The following is a 25815-nucleotide window of genomic DNA, read 5'->3' as shown; positions in this document are numbered from 1 at the left end:
CCCTGTTGTTCCTCATCACATTATCCTGCTTGCTTCCCCTACTAGAGCAGGAAGAGGCCTTTTCTGATCAGTTTCCTACTAAATATCTGACACAGTGTTATTTAAAATTTGTTGAATAAATATAGGTGCTAATGATTTTAATAATGGTCTTAGCTCCTTTTCTTATGTATGCATGCAACCCAAATTGTGATATGCATGGGTGCGTGCACACGTATGTGGGTGTAAATGCACGAATGTGGAGGGAGAGAGAGAGTCTAATCTTAGTAATGTGGTACAGAACCACAGACTTCTCTGAGTTACAATCCTAGCCCCAGCGGTAATGGCCTGATGTTTTTCTTATGTAAAGGTGAAGCACTTGGTTGTATTGGTCTCAAAAGACTGTCACGTGTTAAAGGAAATGTGTAAGGGTCTCAACCAGTGAATGATCAGCAAATAAAATATTTTTTTCCCCAGTGTTTAGGTAAAACAGATACTCGTCTTAAAAACTATATGTATATATAATTTATTTATACACACTGTTTATGCACAGTGACGCACACACATCTTCCTTTCTTCCACTGATTGAAATTAAATAGTACTCATTTCATTTATTTGTTCTAGGGGCTTACCTACCAGATCTCTCCAAGGCTTCCATTGGGGAATTTGGCAAGGAACTGGGGTACCAGGAACGTGAAACCAGGACTTTAACAGAAAGGGATTTTCTATTCCTTTAGTGGAGAACTCTGAGCTACTGTAGACGCTGCAAGTCTTGTGGGAGGCGTCAGGCTCAGGCCCATGCTGGGGAAGTCTGGCCTGGACAGACCTCTGTGGTTCCGTTAGGCTGATGGCAGTCCTGCAGGCTTGACTAGGCCCCACGTCGACTGCTCTTCTTCCGGAACACGACCTCACTCTTCCCTCTTCTTCCCTAGATAACCAGTTCAGGATGTCCATCCTGGAACGCCTGGAGCAGATGGAAAGGAGGATGGCTGAGATGACGGGGTCCCAGCAGCACAAGCAGGGGAGTGGAGGAGGCAGCAGTGGAGGGGGCAACGGGACTGGGAACGGAGGAAGCCAAGCTCAGGTACCAGCTTGCGTTGACCTTCACCTTTCGTCTTGTGTGTGTCTTATTGATTAGGGAGGCAGTGGGTCACAAGTCCTTTGTCTGGTACTGGTATCATTCCTGGACTAGTCCCAGGTTGGCTTCAATACATACCTGTGTCCACCTTTCATGATAAAGATGTGGCTGTTTTTATGCAAAAAAAAAAAAAAATTCCCTCCTTGCTTACTGACCCATAACTTCCATGAGCTTGTGAATGTGTCTGTTTGGTACGTGTGGGGCGGCTCTGCCTGGGCCTTTTGAGTCAAGGTCATTCTACTGCAGGTTGGGATCACCCACCTGTGCTCTTTTAAGAGCCCTAGTGAGGATGACATTATATCTGTCATCTGCCTTTTCATTTTTGTAGGCGTTTTTTCCTGGACCTAAAAGTAAAAAAACAATGAGAAGCAACAATATTTCTGTAGTAATTGAATTTTGTGGGCTTTATTACTGGAAAAAAAGCAAACACTTTTTAAATAATTCCAGAGGTAAGAATCAGGCTAGAAGTATCATTTATGTGGGGGGGGATGTTCAGCAGAGAGCTGCCATCACAGAGACTCAGATAAACTGTTGAGGTAACTAAGTTTGATTTTATTTTTCTTGCTTTACAACTGAATCAAGAGAAGAAAGCCACAGTTAAAATTCGTGAATTTCTCTTTCCTGAATGCCTCTATTGTTATTTATAACACTTAAATTTCAAGATCTTAGGTGCCTGGGTGGTTCAGTTGGTTAAGCGTCTGCCTTCGGCTCAGGTCATGATCCCAGGGTTCTGGGATCGAGCCCCGCATTGGGCTCCCTACTCCTCGGGGAGTCTGCTTCTCTCTCTGCCCCTCGCCCGTTTGTGATCTCTCTCTCAAGATCTCTAACGCTTTCCCCAAAGGACGGGATTGTTATTGGATTTTTAAAAGTGTTTCTTTGGGGGGAAAAAATATCCCCTTCTAAGTGACTTAATTCTCCTAATGAGGAGCAAGGGAGGCAAAGGTCCAGGTGTACCCTGGATGCAAGAACCGGGACGGCTGCCCTGCTTTGCTCTCCTACCAGCCCACAGTCTACAGCGTGTACTTCAACTGGAGGCCGGTGGCACCTTTTCTTTTAGTGGTACACGCTTTCCCCGAGATGGAGCCTCATGACGTTCGTAATCAGAGTGTCAGCTGTGATAGACAGACTCTGGGGTTCTCAGAGTTACGGAAAATGACCCTGTGCCACGAGCGTGGCCACGTGCTGCTGAGCTGAACCAAGCACATTCTAGTCTCAGTTTATGTGCAGTTTGGTGTTTCCCAGTGTGGGTGGCTAATCGTAAAGCATTTGTTTCTCCCACCTGAAGAGGCTGACTTGACAGGGAGAGGCCCTTGGTCCTCAGTCGTTAAGGCGAGCTTCCTCCTCCTAGTGCGCTTCTGGCCCTGGGACGCTGGGGAGCTGCTTCGAGAACCGTGTGGTTGTCGTGTGTGAGAAGATGATGAGCCGAGCCTGCTGGGCCAAGTCCAAGCACTTGATCCATTCAAAGACTTTCCGTGGGATGACCCTCTTGCACCTGGCTGCTGCGCAGGGCTACGCCACCCTCATCCAGACCCTCATCAAATGGCGGTAAGGGTGGGGTGTGGACAGCTGGGGGTCGTCCTTGCTCATCAGCTTGCAGCTTCCTCCTGAGTGTTTCCACTGGTGGAGAGAAATCTGGTCATTCAGGAATGTGACCATGGCCTGTGAGCAAAGGGCTTTCTCTGAGGACAGTTGCCAAGGGAATTTTATGAACTTCTGCCCAAGAAATGTGGACTGAGGTACTAACTAAACATTGTACTTCTGTTTCCTCTGGACCGCCAGTCCAAACCACCCTACAAAATTAGGGGCTCTATTTCCTCACATCCGGGATGTTAGGTGGCCGCTTTGGTTTCATCTTTGTGGGTTTTATAACATTCTGGTGTCTCTCTTGAACACTGATTCATTGTGCAGTAATTTCTGGTGCTTATCCCTTACAGCACAAAGCATGCAGATAGCATTGATTTGGAACTGGAAGTTGACCCGTTGAATGTGGACCACTTCTCCTGTACTCCTCTGGTAAGGAATAGGTTCATTTATTCCTGAACTCTTCTTAACTGGGATAGGGATGTGGTAATGTTTTACTGAGATTGCCCCACTGAGATTGCCAGCAAGGGCCGATTTGTCAGTTGGCAGCAATAGCAAAAGTGGAATTGCCAGCAAGGGCCGATTTGTCAGTTGGCAGCAATAGCAAAAGTTTTTTAACCCGTACTGAGAAAGCTTGCTTTGTTTTGCTGTTTTTTAGATGTGGGCATGTGCTCTAGGGCACTTAGAAGCTGCTGTCGTTCTGTACAAGTGGGACCGTCGGGCCATCTCTATTCCTGACTCTCTAGGAAGGCTGCCTTTGGGAATTGCCAGGTCAAGGGGTCATGTGAAATTAGCAGAGTGTCTGGAGCACCTGCAGAGAGATGAACAGGCTCAGCTGGGGCAGAACCCCAGAATACACTGTCCTCCAAGTGAAGAGCCTAACACGGATAGCTGGATGACCCAGTGGCACAGTGAAACCATCAGCTCTCCAGAAATACCCAAAGGAGTCACCGTTATTGCAAGTACCAATCCAGGTAAACATTCAAAATTACTACATCTCAGAAGTTGACAGATTTCCCATTTGCTTTCATGCAGCTACCCTCAGAAAAGTCCATAGGATATTCACATATGTTTAAGGGTTTGTTTTTTGTTTGGTTTTTGTTTGTTTTTATGTTTCCAATTTTTCTTTTAGCTATAAGAATGCCTACTGCTCCCCCCACCCCTCCCAAAAATAAATGCAGAAAGTAGCAAAAAAAAAAAATCTGTGTCCTTTCGAGAAAGAAACACAAATTTTGGAGGAGGACTATCTGAATACAGTATATGCTGCTGGGGAATATTTAAATGTTAGGGACATGTCTTGAGTTCCAGCTTTGCACTTTGTGTCTCTCAGGCATAGAGAAAGTGTTAATTCTTTAGGATTCCTAATTTTATCGCCTGTCCTGACTATCCTTTCTACTGTACTTTTCAGAGCTGAGAAGACCTCGTTCTGAACCCTCTAATTACTACAGCAGTGAGAGCCACAAAGATTATCCAGCTCCCAAAAAGCATAAATTGAACCCTGAGTACTTCCAGGCAAGGCAGGAGAAGCTGCTCTCCACTGCACTGAGTCTGGAACAGCCAAATATCAGGAAGCAGAGCCCTAGTTCTAAGCAGTGTGTCCCCGAGACAATCAGCCCCAGTGAAGGAGTGAGGGACTGCATCCGGGAAACCTCCCTTCCCACTCCAGAGACTGCAGGATTCCAAGCCTCTGGATCTCAGCCTGTAGTAAAGTGGAATTCCAAAGATCTTTACATTGGTGTGTCTACAGTACAGGTGACTGGAAATCCGAAGGGGACCAGTGTAGGAAAGGATGCAGCACCTTCACAGGTGCGTCCACGGGAACCAATGAGTGTCCTGATGATGGCTAACAGAGAGGTGGTGAATTCAGAGATGGGGTCCTACCGCGATAGCGCAGAGAGCGCAGAATGCTCACAGCCCATGGACGATATTCAGGTAAGCGCCGACAAGGTAAGCCTGCAGAGGCCGGGGCGTCCGTAGTCGCTCCCGTCGTCTTCATAGCCGGTTCCCCAGGCCATGTGATTTGCTCACCAGCAGAGGGTTAAAAGTGCGGTCTTACGCATAAGAATGTTGGAGTATCTTCTTTGCGTGGGCCATGTATTCATTCAGTGATTCGAACGTTGTTTGAATAGGGCCTGAACACCAGCGACCTGGGTCTCAACACCAGCTCCTCAGGGCTCACCCAGGGCCCTCCGGTGGTCTTCTGCTTCCCTCCTGCATCCGGGGGGACTGACTTCCTGTTTAAGTACGAGTTTAACAGAGTCACAGCCCGGTCATCACTACAACAGGAGGCCTATGGATAGAATTTGAATGACCTAAGTGATTTGATGAGCACAGCTGTCATGTGGCGTTTGTAAAGGTGTATGTGGTGTGAGGCTTTTGAGGTGCAGTGAAATATCCCCAAAGCTGATAATTGACTGTCCTTATAATAAACCTAGAAACTCCAGAATCCTATTGGGGCATTAAACTTGCAATAGATTGAGAGAGTATATACTGCAGTAAACTGGAGGTTAAGCTATTAAGCAGGCAAATTCCATTAAATAAAATATACTACATAGGGGAGGACCAAATGAGCAAAGAGGATGAGTTTGACTTCCTCTCTTTCCTAGTTCCTATATAACCCAAAACAAATGTAACAGAGAAAAAAGTCCCACGAGCAATTCAGTAAGGTTCTAGGCCTATAGAAATGCCACAGGAGGGAGGGGCCTGGAGAGCCCCTATCCTGGCCAGCATTCCTAGGGAGAGGTCCGATTGCTGAGCTGCTCCTCTTCATCCCAGGATCCCCTTCCTGCCACCCCAGCTGTTAGCACAGATAGGAAAGGGGGGGCCTCCACTATTTATCTGCCAACCACTGCAGTTGTGGGGAGGCCTACCAGGGAAATTCAAGAACTTGTTAGACAAGAGGTTGGCAAAGTTTTTCTGTCAAGGGCCAAATGGTAAATATTTTAGGCTTTGTGGGCCATACAGACTGTCACGACTATTTAATCTGCCTTTAGAGCACAAAGGCAGCCCTAGATGATACTGAATGAGTGAGAGTGGCTATGTGCCAATAAAACTTTATTTACACAAACAGGTAGCTGGCTGGATTTGGCCACACCGCATATCAATACTAAGCAATCTAGGACAATATTTATGAGCATACCGACTGAAAATCTGCGCTGTTCACTGGTGCGCTGGGCAGTGATGGAAACGTTCGGTGTCTGTACTGCCCATTATGGTAGCCACTGGCCACATGTGGTCTCCGTAGCAGAAGATGTAGCCAGTGGGACTCAGGACACTGGATTTCTGATTTTACATAAGTTCGATTAAGTTTAAATAACCATCGGATAGCAGAGCTTGGTAGCAGTTGGCCTTTGCTAAAATAGGATTGGTGCAGGAAATACAAAATAACCTGAGAAGTTCTACTTTACATTTTCACAGAGCCTCGAGAGAGTAATATTTTGGTACCTTAAGAGCAACGGTCTCGAGACGTATTCAGCCAAATGAAAAAGATGACAATGAAAAATAATTAAGTAATTCAAGAAATAATGAAGTAATTTGAGCCAGAGTTCATGGAAGAGTGGACAATAAACCAGTAAAACTGATACATCTGAGGACTTACTGATAGTGTGACTGTACACACAGGGCACTTGTTAGGAAGGGTTGCTTTAAATAGAGGAGGAATCCTGTTTTAGAACTAATATTCTTATTATTTTAATAAAACTAGGGAGGTAAGGAAATGAAGAAGGTGAAGCAGCTCTCTTACTTGGGGAAGGTCGCAGACCTTATTGATAGATAAGCGTAGGCTGAAATAGGCTTGTTAGAAATGTCAGGTTAATAGATTACATAGAAACAGACTACAGAATTTGTAAGTCATTGAAGGCGGGGAGAGGGAATTGGGGCCCATTTGGGAAAAGTTCAGGAATGGTAAAAAGTAAAAGTGAAGCAACAGAAATCATAAGCAGAAAACATAATATTATAGGAATACTTTCAAACATGATTCATTCCCACTTTGCTAACTGGCAATTTTACTAAAAGATTCTCAGATTGGATTAAAAAAAAGAAGGCAAAACATACTATATTCTGCTTGTAAAAGACAGAACCAAAATGAGATGACACAGAAAGAATGAAAAGGAAACTATGGGCAAAGATAGAAGAGACAAATGAGTATAAGAAGAAAAAGGATACAAAGTATAATTTAAGGCAAGTAATGTATGTATCATTTGTCGAGAAGATACAACCCATCAATAGTTGTGTAACTACCGACACAGCCTCTGAATACTAAAGCAAAACCAGTGAATACAAAGCAATGTGGCACTACACTCATAATCATAGTGTGAGAGTGACATTTATCTCAGAATTTGTCAGAGTGAGTAGATATAGAAAAGATTGAAAACACGGAACAAAGCTATTAGAAAGGTGGCTTTCATAGATATATTTAATATATGTGATAGATTTAATGCAGGATATACTTGTATGTAATTATGCAGATGTGTGTAATTCATACACTTAGCAAGTATACAGATGATTTTTTTTTTAGATATCCTAGACACATTCATGAAAATTGCTCATATGTTAGAACACAACGAGAATTTAAACAAAACCCAAAGCTGCACATTTAAAGGCTATCTTCTCTGACCACAATACAAGAAATTTAGAAGCAGATGACGTGACTTTTTAGGTCCCGCTGCTTAGAATGTTATTGTTTTGTTTCAAGTCATTTAAATTTCCTTGCTTTTTGCAGCTAGCTGGTAAAAAGTGTGTGTGTGGCATTCCAGCGTGTGGCACTGTGGTGATGTTGAGGTGTTCTCACACTGATACGTGTTCATAAAATGAAGGACTTTGGGGCGCGACTATAGAGTTATAGCCTTCAGTCTCCAGAAATTCCACTTTGCTTTTAATAAAATACTCAAATACTTTCATGGAAAAGATATCAGGCTAGGACTTCCTGCTGCTTGAGTCACAAGTCAAGAGGCTTATATGGAGGGGAAAAGAAAGGCTGTAATACTTTTTTCATTTTTATTCCTATTACAAGAACTCTTCTTGTTTATTGAAAATTTGAAAATTACCCAAGATAACTGTTTTTAATAGCTTCATGAGGTATACCTCACATCCCATAAAGTTCACCCCCTCTAAGCGCTCCGGGTGATGAATGTTAGTGTGCCCTTTGGAGCACTGCCATCACCCCCAGAAAGTTTCCCATGCCCATTTGTGGTCATCTCTGCTCCCCCCTCCCAGCCCTAGGCAACCACCGATCTGATTTCTATCCCCAGAGTTTTGCTTTTTTCTGGAAATTTCGTATAAATGGCATCCTAACATTTGCAGGCTTCTGCATCTGGCTTCTTGCACTTAGCATCACTGTTTTGGAGGTTCGTCCACGTTGTAAGATAAGCATTTTGTCACCTTTGTATAGATCCTTTCAGAATACTTCCAGTTCACTTAAAAACTTAAACTGCTATTATTTCAGTTTCTGTTTTCAAGAGACATGCAAGGAAATCTTTTAAAAACAAGACTGTATCTCCAAGTTTAATTAAATTCATGGCAGCAGACTAAGCTCTGAGGATTCCTAATTCTATTAGGAATGTACCTGGGGTGCAGGTGTCAGCAGCCTAACTATAGCGGTTTAATAACAAATGGTTGATTTTTTTCTCACATGACAGGAAGTCCAGAGGTTCATTTGCTCAGTGATGCCAACAGGGGCCCAGACTTTTCCCTGAGCTTTTTGTTCTTTTTGGCGACAATTACTCTTGATTTTTGTGCTTCATGGTTACAATGTGGATGCTGGAGCTTGTTTGGAGTCAAGGCAGGAAGAGAGGGGAAGAGCCAAGGGCATCGATACTGTTCATCAGGAAAGCAAAACTTTCCAAGGACACCTGGGTGACTCAGTCGGTTGGGTGTCTGCCTTCGGCTCAGATCATGATACCAGGGTCCTGGGATCAGGGTCCTGGGTCGGGCTCCCTGCTCAGTGGGAAGCCTGCTTCTCCCTCTGCCTGACGCTCCCCCTGCTTGTTTATTCTCGCTCTCTCTCTGACAAATAAATAAATAAAATCTTTAAAAAAATTAAAAAAAAAAAAAAAACCCACAGCAGATGTCTGTAGAGTCTTGTTGTCCAGACTCCTCTCAGTGTGCAGGAAGGTGGGGGGTCAAGAAGAGGATTGATTAACTCCTTTGGGTCAACCATGAGCTGGCCCCACAGATTGGCTCATTGCTGCCCTCTACAGGACTGGGGGTCTCTAGGCAAGGCCAAGGGGGGGGGGCGGTGGCCGTCCTTTAGGTAAACTGCAGCGTCACCATGGTAACGTGACAACTTGCTGAAGAACTGCCCAGTCACAGTATCATTAAATGGCTGATCCTAGCTGAGAGCAGAGAGTAGACACAAGGCAGAAGTTCTCTAAGACTTGACTAACGGTTTTTGGCCAGACTATGATTTGGAGGGAGTCAGGTCTCAGAGTATTTGGCTGAATTGTATAAAACCTTACAGTGATACTGGGTGCACTGGATTGAAGTGGGAGGCCGCCCTCCCTTCTTTTTTCTTCCCAAGCGTGGGTGGGGTGGGGGAGGGGCTGGATACCGTCTAAGGTTCCCTCTTAACCTGAGTGTTTCTGTGAACTCTGGATTCCAGGTGAACATGATGACCTTGGCAGAGCACATCATCGAAGCCACACCTGATCGAATCAAGCAGGAGAGTTTTGTGCCCACGGAGCCCTCGGCGTTGGAAAGAGCGGACACTACCACCATCAGCAGTACCATGAGCTGGCTGGCCAGGTACCTAGCCGATGTCGATCGTCTGCCGAGCGCTGCCCAGATCAGGTCAGTGGAAGACCGTGGCTCACTGACCGCCGTAAATGCCTGGGCTCAGTGGGAGGCGTGGGAGGCTAATTAGAGCTGATGAATGCTGTGTAATAGGAGACCTCGGGAAGGAAACACTGGGACAAGTTCCTTCACCACCTTCAGGTCCCTGCTCACGTCCTCACCTCTTCTGTGACTTTTCTCCCCTTGTAGCACATGTGAGGTCACGTCCCGTGATGTTTCCTTCCCAATTCACCTGAAGCTTCACGAGGGCCGGGCAGCGTCTTCAGTGGGTTTAGTATTTAGCATAGCGCTAAATTCATAATAGGTACTCGGTAGGAACTTACTACCTGAAGGACAGTTAAAGTACGGGATGTGTTTAGCAACTTACTGGACTGAATGAAGGCATATTCTTAATAGTTCACAGTGGCCCTTGTCTCATTACTCAGCAGTATGTAATGGATCATGCAGGTCAATCACCGGTCTCTCTCCCTTGTGTCTCCTCTTGTTTCAGAAGTGCATATAACGAGCCTCTAACCCCTTCTTCTAATACCAGCTTGAGCCCTGTTGGCTCCCCAGTCAGTGAAATAGCTTTTGAGAAACCCAGCCTTCCCTCAGCAGCAGATTGGTCGGAATTCCTGAGCGCATCTACCAGTGAAAAGGTTGAGAATGAATTTGCTCAGCTGACTCTGTCTGATCACGAGCAAAGAGAACTCTATGAAGCTGCCAGGCTTGTCCAGACCGCTTTCCGGAAATACAAGGTAAAGTGGAACAGAGTCCTGATGTGACATTCATAAGATTGGGGAACACAGAGACGGAAGTCAGAATCATCCAAACTAAAACTTAAGCCTTTTTTTTTTCTTTTTTTGCTGAGTCTGTAGAATTGTTCTTTGGAATTATTATGCCACATGAAATTATTAATAATTTTCAGAAGCTTTAGGGAAATAAAACTGACCAGTAGGGTGTAGTTATCACCATCTCAATTTATTCTTGGTAATGATGACGGATATTTATTATTTAGTTAGTATAGAGGAAGTTGATACCTCTGCCACAGGAATTTATAACCTAAAGCAGGGGTTCTTAAGGGCCTGGGACTGACTGTAGGCAGCCCTGAAATCTTACGCTAAAGCTTGTGTGTGCATTTTTGGTGGGAGAGGGTCTGTGGCCTTCCACAGTTTCTCAAAGGAGTCTTTGACCACCCCGAGAAGGTGTTAAAAGCCAATAATCATCGACCCCAAAGTTAGAGTAGTTGGGGTTATATTGGGAAAGACAATGGAAATCCGGCAGCATGTAAGGGGAAATAGTACAATACCTGATTTGTTAAATACTTGGAAAATGAATATTTTTAGACCTCCTAACATCCAAATATCATAGTTCTATTTAGAAGCAAGAATCACAGATTTATTCTGTAAGTTCATTTTTTCCTAATTTCTCCTTGTAATTAATTACCACTGTATTTTGGTAAACCTGGGGCCTCAGAAAAAGTTATAAATGAGTAGTAATTCTAACTTAAGTCTGAAGAAAGTTGACATTTCTTACACCAAATTGTTATTTCTTACACTAAATTGTGTTTTTCCTTCACTTTACCCTTCAGGGCCGACCCTTGCGGGAGCAGCAGGAAGTGGCCGCCGCTGTCATTCAGCGTTGTTACAGGAAATATAAACAGGTAAACCACAGCTTTGGTCGCAGTAGGAAGTGCAGCTTGTCCAAACAGCAACAGGCCCCTGAGGATCGTAGCATGTGGTCTGGCTAGAGAGCGCTATGTCCAGCTCCTGATTCAAAGACAGACTTTGAATTGCATTGACCAAAAACCAGAGGGAAATGTTCCAGAGCGGGGGGTAAAAAACGAACCAAAAAACCATCTGCAATTAAACTTACCTCACAAAATAATTTCTGTTCAGATTGTTGGCCTTTCAGTATTATGACCTATCTGAGATGTTGGTGTGACACAGAAAGTTATTTGCGTCTGAAGGGAGGCTCTGTGTTCCAGTAATTGTACCTGGAGTAATTGAAGAACTCTAGAGAGTTTGATGTGATCAGAGAAGAGAAATAATGGCAGTTACCTTTGACCCTGAGTTATAGAAATTATCTATTCTCGAGCCACTTTTCCTTTCAGCTTCTTCCCATCCGTTTTCAAATGAAGACTTGGAAAAATCTCTGAAAATCTTAAGACGCCCAGAACATCTTAAACGGCTTTTGCATTCCTTAGTTAAGAGATGCAGGAAGAATAGCTAAGTGTTCTTTCACGCAGTATTACCATTTCCAAAGCACCCTGTCAGGTTACCTAACTGCCATCACCTGGGAAAGGGCACTAAAGTGCATGGGGCCCTGAGGATGTACTAGAGCTTGCAGCCACACCATCTCATCACATCTGCTCCCTACAATTACCGGCGATAAACAATTTTATGTCCCTTTTAAGATGAAGAAGCTGAGGCTCAGAGAAATTAAGACAATATTAGGTTTTCCTAACCACCTGGGTGGTTAGAAAATATAAAAACTTACCTAATTGAGTTTTGACTGGCCCGTATGATGAAGTTCAGGCCTGTCAGTAGATCCCAGAACCTTTCAGTAGACAGTGCTCTAGGTAGGTTTTAAACTTTTACTTAAGGAATAATATATGCTGAGATGTGTAATAGTCATGTGCAAGTGTGGTATTGTGTTCTCTTGTTACGATACAGGGCTCACTTTGATTTCTGATATGGGTCGCCACGTTCTTGAGTTTCTCTCGGGTTAGTGCTACTAGTGAAAGGGGGAGGGCCGGGAGGAGTCTTCAGCTTCTAGCCGGTTGAGTTCACGATCCCAGAGAATGAAGGTTTATTGTGTAAACGCTGGCACCACAGTACCTGGCTCTGTCCTCACGTTATCACAAGCGAGACACATAAGGTTTCAAGTCTGTGATTACAACAGGTATTTATTCCAAAAGATGAGTCTGAGTTTTGGTTTTGGTTTTTAAAACCACCCCCCCAGAGAAGTGTTGTCTACGACCAGAAAAACAGAAGACATGATTTTTTGAAATACTGACAAGTATAAGACAAGTATTTCGGAAGATGGAAGGCATTAACGTAGCCAGATTACTTTACTTTTTTTTTTTTTTTTTTTTCCGGTTGGGAGTTTTATTGGTTCTGGTTTTTAATTTCCTTCTATTCGGCAATCTAACGTTAATCTTGTATTTTCTGTTTCTCCCCAAGCTGACATGGATAGCCTTGAAGGTAATGCCACCCAAGTCCCCTCACAAACCATTCCACCAAAGTCACAAACTTCACACCCATCACCAGCTACAAGAAGGGGCCATTAAGACGGCAGGGTCAGGAAACAGGCGTTACTCCCCTTACCAGGCCACCTAACCACAGTGCATCTCCGGGGGCCACGTGGTTATTCAGTTGGAGTGGGTTTTGGCATTAACAGTCATTGGACATTTTCTTGGCCACGTCAGTCTAAAGAATCCATCCAAGCCGATTCCTGTGAGCCCAGCGAGCCACTCAGTGCATCTCCCTTCCTCCTGGTGTCCCTCACTGTGGCCGGTAGTTTCTGAATGTGCAGTGTGCATGGGCCAGGGGGCTGAAAACCACAGGAGCCCTGTAGGCTACAGCGCCGTCCTAAAAGATTTTTGGGCAAATGAAAATGGAAAGCAGGTCAGACGAGACTAAAGAGGATTCTTGCACAAGGGTCTTGTGTCTTGAACGTTCCGAGAAGTCAGTTCCCTCCCATGACTCCAGTACAGGCAGAGATGACCTTAGGCACAGGGATTTTCTCAGGAGTATTTTTCCCCATGATGGTAAGTTGCCTTCTTGCAAGCCAAGTGCTTCCTTGTGACTTCTTGTCCCCAGAGTCCTATTGTATTTCGTTAGCAGTTTGGACATCGCATTTTTTAAATATAGAGAGCTCTGTATTTTTAGTGCCTAGAGAGGGAAATGGAAGAGAACTCCTTCTCCCGTGCCTTCATCCCTCCCTCGTGCAGTGCTGCGGGCTGGGCGGAGGGCTGCCCGGTCCTGTGACACTTTTCCCGGTTTCATGGCTTCACCCCTGTGTCGGTCTTATGAGTATTAATTTTTTGCAGGTTAAATGTCTTAAAGGTGTCAGCGTTTCATGATAAGCCTTGTATTTGGGACCTTGCAACTCAGAAATGTGTCCTACGGAACTGTAGTTAGGAATCAGCTGCTGACTGCTCTAAGTAGGCTTGTGTGTGGTGGTGATTGGGATGCATAAAAAAGGTTATTTTAAAATGTTTCAAAATCGGATAGTAAATATTAAACTTTGAATTTGTACTTTCTAAATATGCTTTTATTATTCCTAAATGTCTACACATGTTTTGCTATTTTAAAAATGTTTTTTCAAGAAGGGCAAAATATTTGATGTTTGTGGGGAAAAAGCACATTTAAAGCAATACATTGTCTGAAGGCAACCCTTAAACTAATATTTTGCATTTGGGAAAGATAGGTGAAGAGGTTCCTAGTTTGCCTCTTTGGTGATTGAACCCAAGACAGAGACCATGATGATCAAGGAGAAAGAACGGTGTTTCCCTCCTTGCCTTCCCCGGCACGCTCAGAGGACACCCAGATTTGTGGGCTCCTGTTGTTACTGTTCTGCTTATTCTTGTTTCCCTGCAGTATGCACTTTATAAAAAGATGACACAGGCTGCCATCCTAATCCAGAGTAAATTCCGAAGTTACTACGAACAAAAAAAATTTCAGCAGAGCCGGCGTGCTGCCGTGCTGATCCAGAAGTATTACCGGAGTTATAAGAAGTGTGGCAAGAGACGGCAGGCTCGCCGAACAGCCGTCATCGTACAGCAGAAACTCAGGTGGGTTGAGCTGTCACAGGGGCGAAGCTGTCTAGGGAAGAGAGCCTTGGCATCATGGAAGGAATGGCCCTGCCCCGACGTGAGGGGTGACACGCTTGTCACGGGGACTTTCTTGACAGACCACGCTAGATGCTCTGACTGCGTGTAGTGATACCCACGCTGTCAGTCCGTCTTTGTCTGTTTAGCAGCTTCTGTCTCCAAGCCTCCCACCCCCCAGTTATTTTGGTCTCCCCCCCCACCCCGACTTCAGCTGGGGTGGGAATCTGGCAGGACCCAAGTTCCTGCTCAGAGAGGGCACTCCGTTGGGCAGTCTGAATTGTAGTGTCCCTGCGTGCGAGACCTCGGAAGGATAGCTAGAGGCCAGCTAGTCCTTCTTAGCGTGATGGGGACTCTGAGCGCAGTAAGAGAGCCGACAGAAGAAGTTCAGGAGAGTATCAGACTCGGGCGAACCAGCTTCGACCCTGAGAAAGCCTGTGTAAGGCCGGAACGCATTCTTCCAGAAAACAAGCTCACGAAGGGTTGTGAAAGGACAGCCGAGCATCACCGTATGTTGCACTTGGGCCCTGTGTCGCTCACAGCCAGGGGAAGGGGCTGCCACCCCCTCCTTCCTTCCCTGCCGGCACTGCCCAGGCCTGCCCTGCTGTGGGGTTTGCTACCTGAACTGTTTCATTAAAGGCCCTCTGCCACTGCTCCCCCGTTTTCAGTGTGTGCACATCAAGCTTCACGGGACCCTTCTTGTGACGGTGATATTCCGGTTTTTTCAGGAGCAGTTTGCTAACCAAAAAGCAGGACCAAGCTGCTCGAAAAATAATGAGGTTCCTGCGCCGCTGCCGCCACAGGTAACCCTCCTCTTCACCTGGACGTTTGCTCATCGAGAGCCGCACCACAGCCCTAACCCTCCTAACCACGCATGACCGCCTGTGCAGAGCGAGTCCGGCATTCATCAGAGGAAACATCCCGAATCGCTGTAGGGGAGCAGAGCTCTCTAACTAGGGACTGAGCTGCTGCTCTGGGCACCTGGGTACCCGTCTCAGATTACGTGGTAAATAGCAAGCAGTGGAGACTCACGCTAGTGACTTTGTCTTAGTTTGGGTGTGAGGACAGCTTAGCTTTTAATTCCCGTTTGTCTTTAACCTCTTATTTGTATGCCACGTGGCAGCACGCTCTTCACTCCCAGCCCTCCCCGTGCCAGTGTGTGTCCACACAGAGAATAAACAGAGTTCCTGTTCTCAAGGAAGGGCTAGAAAACCACTCCCTCCCTCCCTCCAAGTTCTCTGACCGAATGGCGGGTGCCCTCTGCTGGAGACACGCAGGAAGGGGAACCCGGCTGAGCTGAGAGGTGCATTTTCAACCAGGAGGAAACAGGCTCCTGTGACCGGGGCCTTCCCTGGAGACAGGACAGCTTCCCGCTAACTGGCTAGAGGGGTTTCTCTTTGTTCCCTCAAATTTGAGCTTCCTTTGTGAACACTAGGCTCTTTCCTTAGATTTGGGGGGAGCTGGTGAGATCGTTTGGTTTCTGGATTAGGTTAGCATTCTGGTCTGACATCTGGGCCAGGGGCCTCCTGAGCTGTGTTTGGATGACCCTGTGTGGTGTCGTCGCTGCTTCCCTGCGCATCAGGAGCTGTGCGGTTTACAGAGCCAAACTCTGAAGCAAGCTCTTTGACGTCTCATTTCCTCTTCCTGTTTCATTGTGCCTAAGGCCTGAGTGTCCAGATTCAATTCGATTCCACAGAGGTTCCCTTTTACTTCAGTTTTTCTTACTCCTAAACCTGTCTGCTTGCTAGCTTGGAAACTCTTTTGACTTTGAGACTTAATAGGGGTTAACTGGCCACTTGTACTTTCACTTCTGTTAACAAAAGAATTCTATGATGTTGAAAGGTGCACAGAGCCACACGTTAACAATGATAAAAACTTTTAAAAGAACATTCTCTAGGATGTATTTGGTGTTCTCTAACTAGAATGCTATTTGGAAGAAGCTAATTCGCACCTCCTGAGCCTCAGCAAGCCATTTGCTCTCTACCACGCATGACTGTGGTCTTTGCTCCCGTAATGAGCTAGCCGATGAGATTTCAATGTCGACACTCAACTAGGAAGTCTTGTTAGGAAATGCAGATGAAAACATGAGGCGCCTGTGACATAATCACATTCGTTCTGGCCTTCCCGAGGGCAGTCTCTCTTCGCTCCCACTAGTCCTACCTTTGCCAGCATGAGAGTACTTGCAACCAGATATGGTGGTTGATTTTCTCTGTTCGTGAAACCTCTGGGACTTCCCTAGGCCTTTTTCCAGAGGTTCTTGCATGTGCTCACACTCCTTCCTTTTTCCTCTCCAACCTGCAAAATGAAAAACAAAGGAAGATTCTACCCAGCCCTGTCCAGACTGCAGTTAATGCTTTCCCGGGACATTTTATTTTCAAGAAAATTAGCTTTATATTGCTCTTTCTTAGGCCACTTTGAACAAACCTGAATGTTCACAAATCATGTTTTCCTTGTTTCTCCTAGTCTTCTCCTCAAGCTTTGAAAACACGTATAGGTAGTGTAACCTTAGTCATTATGAGCAAACTGACATGAAGTCCCACTCTCCTTTTCTTTTCTTTCTCGTCCAAAGCTGTGCCCTGTGTTTACACTGGGCGTGTTGAGAGGGTAAGCTACTTAAACAAACATATGTGCATAAAAGGCTACCCCCCCCCCAAGAGTAGACTGGGCAAAGGAATCCTTTCATTCTTGTTTTCAAAGCTCTCTTTTTATAAACTAGTAGAGAAGAAGTTCATGATTACTTTTCTCAGGTTCATATTTTAACTAGTAGTAACCTCTTCAGGGTGGCAAGGTTTGTTATGAGGAGAACATCAGATTATGGACTCTGAATTCCTACTCATTGTTTGGGATGAAATAAAGACCCCAAAGGGGTCTTTTCCTTACTTGCCCTGGAATAGTTCAGAGGTTAGGAAAAATATGCAGGCAAATTTTAATGACCTTTATATGTCGACTGTGTCAGATCCGTAGTCTCTTCCCATCCCTGTATCCTAAAGATCGATAGAACTGAAAGTCCGAGCTCCTCTTTTCCTTACAATGAACATAGCCCTGTTTCCATTCTGTGGTACTAAATATTATTTTAAGAGAAACTGTCATGTGTCCTGTCCCTGAGAAGCATTAAAATAGAAAACCTCATATGACACCCTCTCAGAAAAGGTAGGTAGGTAATGGCTTCAGGAATCAATAAGAAGTGTCCCATTTCTTAAGGATTTTGCTAAGTCATACGACCCCCACATTTTTAGACTTCACGATAAATTGGTGAATTTACTACCTGCTCATTTCACATACCCCGTCACCACTCCTTTCTTTCCAAAAAAGGAACCACTTTATACTCTCTTTTGTTGTTGTTGTAATAAAGCTATGTATAAGGTTTCTGTTGTGACCCTCACATGCTAATAGCTCTTTGGTGTTGTTTTACTGTCTAAAGCCCCCTGGTGGACCATAGGCTGTACAAAAGGGTGAGTTTAGCTGCCTGCTAGCCAGTGTTTACCTTTATCTTCCATTTTCAATATTTTGCTTTTTGCTTGCTTGCATGGGGCTGCAGCCTAGGTATGCCAGTAAGTTTCACATCCATTTTGAATGAAATAAGATAAAATGAAAACTAACCCTAATTACTAACACTGCTACGTGATACAACATGGAAATAGTCACATACAGCAGATGGACAAATGCATGAGTGAGAGAAAGGGAGGCCCTTCTGAAACTGCTGCAGGGCATGCTTAGAAGTTGGGGGAGTTGAAACAAGGCTACACCATAAGAAAACATCCAGCAGGTGGTTCTTTGTGATTCAAATAATTGGCCACAATGAATTCTCTCAACTACTGCTGAGTCCAAATTTCTAAAGCAAGAAAGCGCACCAGGTGATACTGGCTTTTTTTTTTCCTTTTTTTATTTTATTTTTTTAATGAATCCATTTCTTATTTAGAGTTACTATTTCCCCGTTACCCTGTTCCTCTAGTTTCATTTTCTAAATCTCCCTTTCCCTGGTGCCGTGAGGTAAGTCAGCACACGAAGCTGCCCTTTCAGAAGCAATGCAGGACGTTCATTATAACACAGCGAGCAAACTTGACTTCCAGAATTTAACGGCAATGCTGAATAAAGACAACGTGGTGTAAAGTGTCTTAAGTCTGTATATCCTATGTTGCAACGAAGACGGGATGTTCCAATAGAATTTGTATTTTAAAGAAATGATAACGGAGAGGTATCCGGTAGACGCTATTGATGTCCTTGAGATTTTAGAATAGGACGCTGATTTGTAGGTATGCCCAAGAGGCAGAAGTCTCTGTCACATGGGACAATGACATGCCAGAAGTTACAGTAAAGGATTTAGGGTCAGGAAATTGATTTAAAAGCCAGGAATACCACTCACCAAAATCCGATTTGAATGTGGATTAATTTGACAACTTTTGTCCAATAGACTTAAGATGCACTTAAAAAATTAACGCGGGAGTCACCTCTGCCAACTCAACCACATTCAACGCCCTCCCTTCCTAACCCTACAGTAATACTTGAGTCACGTCTAGGATTTCTGAGAAGAGATTATAATTCAAAAAATCTAAAACTTCTAATGTTTCTGGAGCTCATATTTTTCATCCAAGTACATTTATGTGGATGCTGGTATTTTGCTCGTTATATTTTAAGTCAAAGGCCAGCTAACTTTTGCTTAAGAGGCTTTAGTAAGCTAGTAAATACCTTGGGCTCTGTGGGCCGCACGGTCACCGTCACAGCTACTCAGCTCTGCCATCGGAGCGTGCACGTACCCGTAGCTAATACGTCCATGAATGGTTATGGCTAGCGTGCCAATAAAACTTTATTTACACAGATACTCATCGGGCTGAATTTGGCCCGTGGGCTGTAGTTTGCTGACTGATGATGATAGGAGAATTGAGTTTTTATAAGTTCTTCCTAAAACAAGATTCTATCCCTATAGAAGACTCAAAGTCTCACCTGGTTAAAACCATGGATAGTCACTGAAAGAAAATGTATTTTTAAAAAAATGAAGCAGCTACACTCTTCTGTAAATTTAACCAGTTAGTCCTCTTGAGAACTAGGCAGTTGTTTACAGTTGCCCCGTGTAGTAGAGCTGGTTCGGAGACAGTGTTTAAAACATAGAAGTAAAAGGGACACAAATCTCCATTTCTTTCTCTTTCTGTTCCTTCTCACTGTCTGCATACACAGATACTATTTCTTTCCACTTAAAAACACCTCCCAAAGAGCAGATGCATGACCTAGGATTCAATTGAGCTAAAAGTTGTAGTATCTTGCCTGTGCCATTAATACAGTCGCTGCAAGGAACCATCACATTTAGTAAAAATGGTTGCTTATGCACTTTTGAGACTTGTTCGCTTCTGGTATGTCAGTGATCATTTTTAAGAGTACATTTTCCAAAGATGCTCTTCGACACCAGAATCCCTACCTTAGCTTCTTTAGCACCTGCTGCATTCCATCGTAAGCTCCTAAAACTCCTCCCCAGGCGTGGAAGGTTGGAATCCCCAGACACGCCTGCACCTGCAGTCTCCAGGGAGTTGGAGAGAGAGGAGCTGAGCAGCTCAGGTTCATTCTAGAGTGGTACTGTTTCTCTCCCTGTGGCTCTAATTACCAGTAAGATCTCCCTCCCTCTCTGTTCCGTCAGAGAAGCTACAGGGGCCCTTCCGCCAACAGTCCCCAAGTTGAAATGACTCTTGGGAGGCAGAGCATTCTCTGAGGAAAGTTCCTGGAGTTTATGTCAATTCCTGGAGTTTGTGTCAAAGAAGTTAATATACTTATTTTATTAATGTATGAAGTATACCATATTTAAGACATTTAAGCTTAATACATCAAAAGATAATATTTGAAAACTGAAGGAATTAAATTTTGTTGTGCAGCGTTTGTCAGACATTATTGAACCCTGCCTCCTAGATGGATGAAGCAGAAGGCTATCTAGAAAGGCAGGTGATGTCGGTCATCAGAATTAAGGCACAGTAGGCTAATTCCAGGAGCATAGCAATCAGAAAATATCATCGTGTCTTCCAGTTTTTAGTCTTCACTTGGGGAAGGCAAAGAAAAAGCCCCAAATACCCTTCACCACATCAGCTTATTTTCACACAGCCTTCATCCAGGCTTAGCCCCTAGTTTACCCACATAAAATAGAGTTTCCAAATTCTCAAGAACTTTTGCAGGGATTTGTTTTGTCTTGGATACAATAACTGTCCATTTAAAAGAAAACTTCTGTTATGCACAAAGATATTTAAATCAACAGTCTTAATTATTATTTCAGTTAATTTAGGTGTTCTACTACTTTCACAAAAAAATGACTGGAGGATTTCTGAGATTGAAGAAGTCTTTGAGGTGCACATTGCTGAAAACCCTGCTTCCCAGCTGGGCTTCGAGTATATTGAACAGGGTGTTATTTAGGGTCCTAGCAGAAAACCCAGTTACCTCATATGTCAAGAAATAACAAATACCTGAATTACCTGACAGATTCATCCTCCAGGTACTGAAACTAAACAGGGCAATTCCTCTTTTTCTAGCTAGAAAATGGCTTTCCACTTCTATCTTTAAGGTATTTGGGTTTTGTGGGTATTAGGAAGTGTTCTCGCAGATCAGAGAGACTACTCTCTGAAAAGCGATTCCTGGACAAATTCCTTTTTTCCCCTGGGATAATATTTCCGTGAGAGGGCTTTACCACCTAGAACAGGTACGACAGGCACTATCCTAAACAGTGGGAATTCTGGTTTTCCAATAACCTGTTTTTGTAAGTTGCTGGCCTAGTACCTGTGTTCAGTAAAAGTGGGCAAAGCTATCCTACTGGCACGAAAGAACCCTAATTGGAAGAAGAAGAGGTAACACTGTCTGGTCACAAATTTTTAGGCAACAGATTTTCTCTGTATTTGACAACTGGGTTTCCAAACACTTAACTTGGCCAGATGGTGCCAGTTATCTGGGTAAGTAGTGATTTCAGCGCTGACTCTTGAGAGCAGTCCTGTGAAATCTCTTCAGCGGGTCATTATCAAGTTCTGCAGGTTACACTTACACTTTTTGCTTTGTTGTATATACTTTAATCCAAGGGACAATTCTCTTAACGATGCCTGGAAGTGTGCTGCTTAATGGAGAGAAGTAGACAGTGCTCTAGGTCAACCACGGTGACATCGCTTCCTTAGTTGACCCGAGGCATAGTTCCCAAGTGGGGCCCAATATATTTGGTGAGGAGTAGGAATGAATGTGTGGGATGTGTCATCACGGATGTAATTCAAATATCCAAAGTAATTTTGTCTTACTTGCCTCTTTTAGGAAATGAATATTTTTGGAACACAGTGGTGTGTGTTAAGTTGCAGACAACATGCTCTGTGTCATTCTTATTGGGCCTCTCTGTCTTTTTTGTTTTGCAATCCAAATGAGATTTCTGGAAAATGGCAAGATCTCTCTTTTCCCAAATTCCCCACAAGCTATTGCAGCTCTCAGAGCAACAGGTAACTAATCAGAAAGCCGCATCTGGCTGCCCTGTATATTTTTGACGTCCAGCATTGCAAGAATATACCTGCTAAAATCCACTGACTCATGAAACATTTCTCTGGCTGAGCGTTCCTGAGTAGATGTAATGAAACAGCTTTGCCTTATGCTTTACCCATGGAGCCATTGTTTGCTACAAGTTTCGGAAGCAGGCCTACTTCATTTATTCATGAATTATCATTGGACGTCTGACGGAAATAAACCCTGTGGGCTTTTGCTGGCTTTCAGTGCTGTTGCTTACTACATCACTTCAGTACATTAGAATGCAACATTCGTTTTTTTGTTGTTGTTGTTTTTTCTTTGGTTTTGTTTTTTGTTTGGGGGGTTGGTTTTTGGGGAGTCTGGGGGGTTTTTTGTTTTGTTTTTATTTTTTTTTGTTTTGTTTTGTTTTTCTTGTTGTTGAGACTACAGCAGTATCCCAAAGTGGCGATCATTTTCAGCCTAGAATGCTTGGGCAAATCCAGGATTTGTCTCCAATTTTTATAGTTGAATGGTCACAGGTCAAAGTCTTGCTCCCCTAATTACCTCAACTCCAAGTCAGTCGTAGGAGTACTGTTTTCCAAGGTCCTTTCAGGAGGCTGAGAACTGTGCTCCTTGCAGCTCTCCGTACGGTAGTGAGAGCCTTGTAGCTGCAGAAGCTGTAGTCTCTGTCCCAGTTAATTGTCTGTCCCGTCCCACGGAAGGCTGCTGTGCCTGTCTTCTGCATGGGGAAGTTCAGAAGCAAGCGTAATCATAAGGGGGTTTGTTTTTAGATGACCAGGACATTCTTAGGTTAGGTTCTTTATTGGCCCTGAATGAATCTCGCAGGTATAATTCCTTTAGAGAACCCAAACCTCAGGAACCGTTAGCTGCATGTAGATAGCACATACCACGCAACAGAAGTTTATTGAACATCTGTATTCTAAGCTCTATAAATACAGTGACTGGATTTTCAAGCATAATTCCAACTTCAAAAATTCTGGTCTCTATTTACCAAGTTGTGTGCTGAAAAAAATAGGCTCATAATGCAGGTAGTATCGATGACCCCGGTTCACTTAGTTGATGTTGGTTTTGGACTATAAAATTGAATTTTTTTTTCTCCATTGAATTTTTCAGTTGGGTGTTTTGTGTCATGTGAATGCAACATTTGTGAGACGTGTAGTAGTAACAGATGGATAGAAAAACATCTTATAAACTTTTTTTTTTTTTTTTGGAGAATGACGAGCAGGAATAATTATTACAGAAGAAGTGTACTTCTTGTAGCACATTTTGGAAATATAAGTAAGCCAGGAGAAAAGCCCAGAGGTAATAGCTAAACTTTTATGACCCTTCTCGTGGCAGATGTTATGTGTAGTTAACACGTGCCTTTTAGTGGTTATTCATGTCCTGACAGAGACAAGGCAACAACAAATTTCTGTAACTATTGGAAACATCCGTTTTTTAAGATTTGCTAACAAAAATTTGAGTATCAAATGTTCTAAATTACTTCAGTGATATAGTTAATTGTTGTGTGTTTCTATAGAGGCAATAGATCATTCAAACATTACTTTTTGTCCAGTTGACATTTGACTTAAAACAAAATAAAATTAAAAATTAGGTACCTCTAGTCTATCCTAATAATCTGCCCTCAAGTAATTTAGAACTCCATTTATGACTTCAGTAGGGCAGATTGTAAAACTCTCCCAATTTCATCTAAACGTTGAGAGGTAAATTGACATCCATGTAGTCTGCCAATTGGACATTGGAGGAGGATAAAAATCTTCCCTTTCCTTGATTCTTATTCCCACTATTTTCAGATCTCAGGTCCATTTTATAAAATTGATAAGTGCATTTTAAGTGGAGGAATGTTTGTTCTCCCAAACACCATAGTAAAATCAACATAAGGTCTCATTAAGGGACAGTGTCTCAGAGTTGAGGAAATGTAATTGTTAGGAATATAGGTGTTAGTTGTTAGAGTTTTCAAAAATGTATGCCTCTCATGCCATGGAGATTTTCCAAATGCCTTCGGAAAAACCGATACAGTAACAGTTTTTTTTCCTCATTGTTTTGTCCTCCTGAGGTATGTTGGAGGCAGCAGGGTGGAGGGTGAAGTCAGACAGGCCCGGGCTCAAATCCCCACTCTGCCACTTGTTAACTGAATTATTTGAGGCAGGTTGCTTCATTGCTATAAATCTCAGGTTCTGCATTTACAAAGTGGAGAGAATGGGGATGTGTTGGGAGGACTAAACGAGGTAACAGATACTAAGCCTGTATGGCCATTGGATCAGAAGCCTTCTCTTCCTCTTCCCTAATTCCTCCTTGAACATCTTTCTGTTAAAAAAAAAAAACAAAAAAAAAACAACTATGCCATTGAAGCCATTCGGGTATCATTTATCATGCTAACGTACTGTAAAAACCTCGTCCTGAAACTGAGAACTAAGTTCTCCACCATAGCTCAGGAGTGATGAAAGCCTAGAAATCATGTCGGAGATCAGGGCGTCTCCTTTTTCCAGTGTAGACGATCGTAGTCATCTCTGTGTGTGGACATGCATCTCTCCTTAACCTAGAGCCATGCGAGGCTATCGCTAGTTTATAGCAGAGTATTTACATGGTGACTTTGAAACCTCATGAAAACTTAGTTGACTTTTTAATTAGTTTCAAAAGAAATTGAAAAAAAAAAAAAAAAACCCTGTAAAAACAAATGTGACCATTTTAACTAAAAGAAAAACGTTTAAGGTTTACCCACTATGACCAGCTGATTACAGCTTCTTTGGTATGAGACTGTATGAAACATTTCTGGCTTATAATTCACTCTCCTTTTTCTTTCATCTCAATGATGAACTTAATCTTTTTAAAGCGTTCCTCTTCACTCTAGAAAAACTGTGGGTGGATATCTGTGTTTATGCTGTCAGATTTTGAGTTCAGAATTCTTCAGATTCTAGAAATCTCATCAGTGATGGAGTCACTCTTGCATATCTGTGAATGAGTTCTGTACTGGTGCAGAAATAAAATGTCGCATTTGAAGGAGCATGCACATTTTGCGGTGATTCAGCAACTGGGTCTGCACAAGTACAGATATTTTGCATGCCCGGAAGTAAAGGTGGCATCAATGCATGCCTTGCATTTTTCCAGCCAAAGGGCTGTTAGTATAGATATTGCATGTTTAAAAATTGAACACACAATATAGCATGTTTCAATTTTTAAAAAGCCATTTATTTATCAAGTATGCATGTCCAAAATTAGGGACCTATAATGATGCACAATTCTGTACTGTAATACGATCCAAATTACTCTAAAACTTAATCCATGGTATATTTAATTATAAAATTTAAAACTAAATAATACCTGGATCCAGTTATGAACAGAGCAATGTGTTCTAAATGTACCTGTTAAGGAAGGATTTCAGCAGTTTTGAAGATACAGTGTTGATCAAGCTGGACCTGGTGTATTTAGTAAATAAGTCAGGCAAATAAGCAAGTTTTCAAACATAATTCTTTCCAGTATTAATGATAAAATAATAAAGCTTTTTTTCTGAAAGAGAGCAACTACTCTTTGAAGAGATTGTAGCAACGTTGCAGAATACTCAGAAATGATTCTGCTTGGAGGTGGTAAATTTCCTTAAAAATTGCTATAATAGCGTATGTGCCAGGCCTTTGAATCCCAGCCTGTGTAATATTAGCAACTTCCTACTACTTTTCAAAATGTTTTCTTCCCCCTGAGTGTTAACAAGAATCTTAGAAAGTAAAGTGGCATTTGTTTTAGAATAGAATTTAAATTGACTGGTATCACTTAAGATAACAGCAGAAACCTTATCCTTAGAGAATCAAAAAACTGTGTTTGGGGGATTACTGACCTCTGTGAGAAAAACAGATGAGACCTTTTCTTGTTGCACTGTTGAGGTGTAGGGTATACGTGTCCCGAGAAACTGCCGCTTCTGTTTGCCTAAACCCATTCTCCCACCCCCATTTTGGGAAACAAATGTTATTATACGGTATGCAGAGCTACACGCTGTCTGCCTTGCACCACACATGCTGCCTTCAGGACTTAGACCCTGAAGCCACACTCGCATTTGATCATT

At 43.3% G+C, this 25815-nt stretch overlaps 1 protein-coding gene across 15 annotated transcripts in view; it reads left to right on the top strand.

Moving 5' to 3' along the window:
- The window catches only part of CAMTA1 (calmodulin binding transcription activator 1), an 842290-nt gene that overhangs the window by 812302 nt on the left and 4173 nt on the right, over nucleotides 1-25815 (top strand). For 7 of the 15 annotated variants that reach the window (XM_032394548.1, XM_032394539.1, XM_032394490.1 and 4 more), the window contains 12 exons: nucleotides 909-1060; nucleotides 2463-2659; nucleotides 3049-3127; nucleotides 3354-3669; nucleotides 4104-4627; nucleotides 9294-9481; nucleotides 9975-10221; nucleotides 11055-11126; nucleotides 12649-12669; nucleotides 14068-14261; nucleotides 15026-15100; nucleotides 17719-17749. In XM_032394548.1, the coding sequence (XP_032250439.1) occupies nucleotides 909-1060; nucleotides 2463-2659; nucleotides 3049-3127; nucleotides 3354-3669; nucleotides 4104-4627; nucleotides 9294-9481; nucleotides 9975-10221; nucleotides 11055-11126; nucleotides 12649-12669; nucleotides 14068-14261; nucleotides 15026-15100; nucleotides 17719-17749 (2096 nt within the window). The remainder of the gene's footprint in view (nucleotides 1-908; nucleotides 1061-2462; nucleotides 2660-3048; nucleotides 3128-3353; nucleotides 3670-4103; nucleotides 4628-9293; nucleotides 9482-9974; nucleotides 10222-11054; nucleotides 11127-12648; nucleotides 12670-14067; nucleotides 14262-15025; nucleotides 15101-17718; nucleotides 17750-25815) is intronic. The other 8 variants (XM_032394556.1, XM_032394528.1, XM_032394569.1 and 5 more) reach the window with 8 other exon arrangements.

Source organism: Phoca vitulina, unplaced genomic scaffold, assembly GCF_004348235.1.
Source record: "Phoca vitulina isolate PV1807 unplaced genomic scaffold, GSC_HSeal_1.0 scaffold2, whole genome shotgun sequence".
Lineage (NCBI taxonomy): Eukaryota > Metazoa > Chordata > Mammalia > Carnivora > Phocidae > Phoca > Phoca vitulina.
This window is presented reverse-complemented; position numbering and strand designations above follow the sequence as displayed.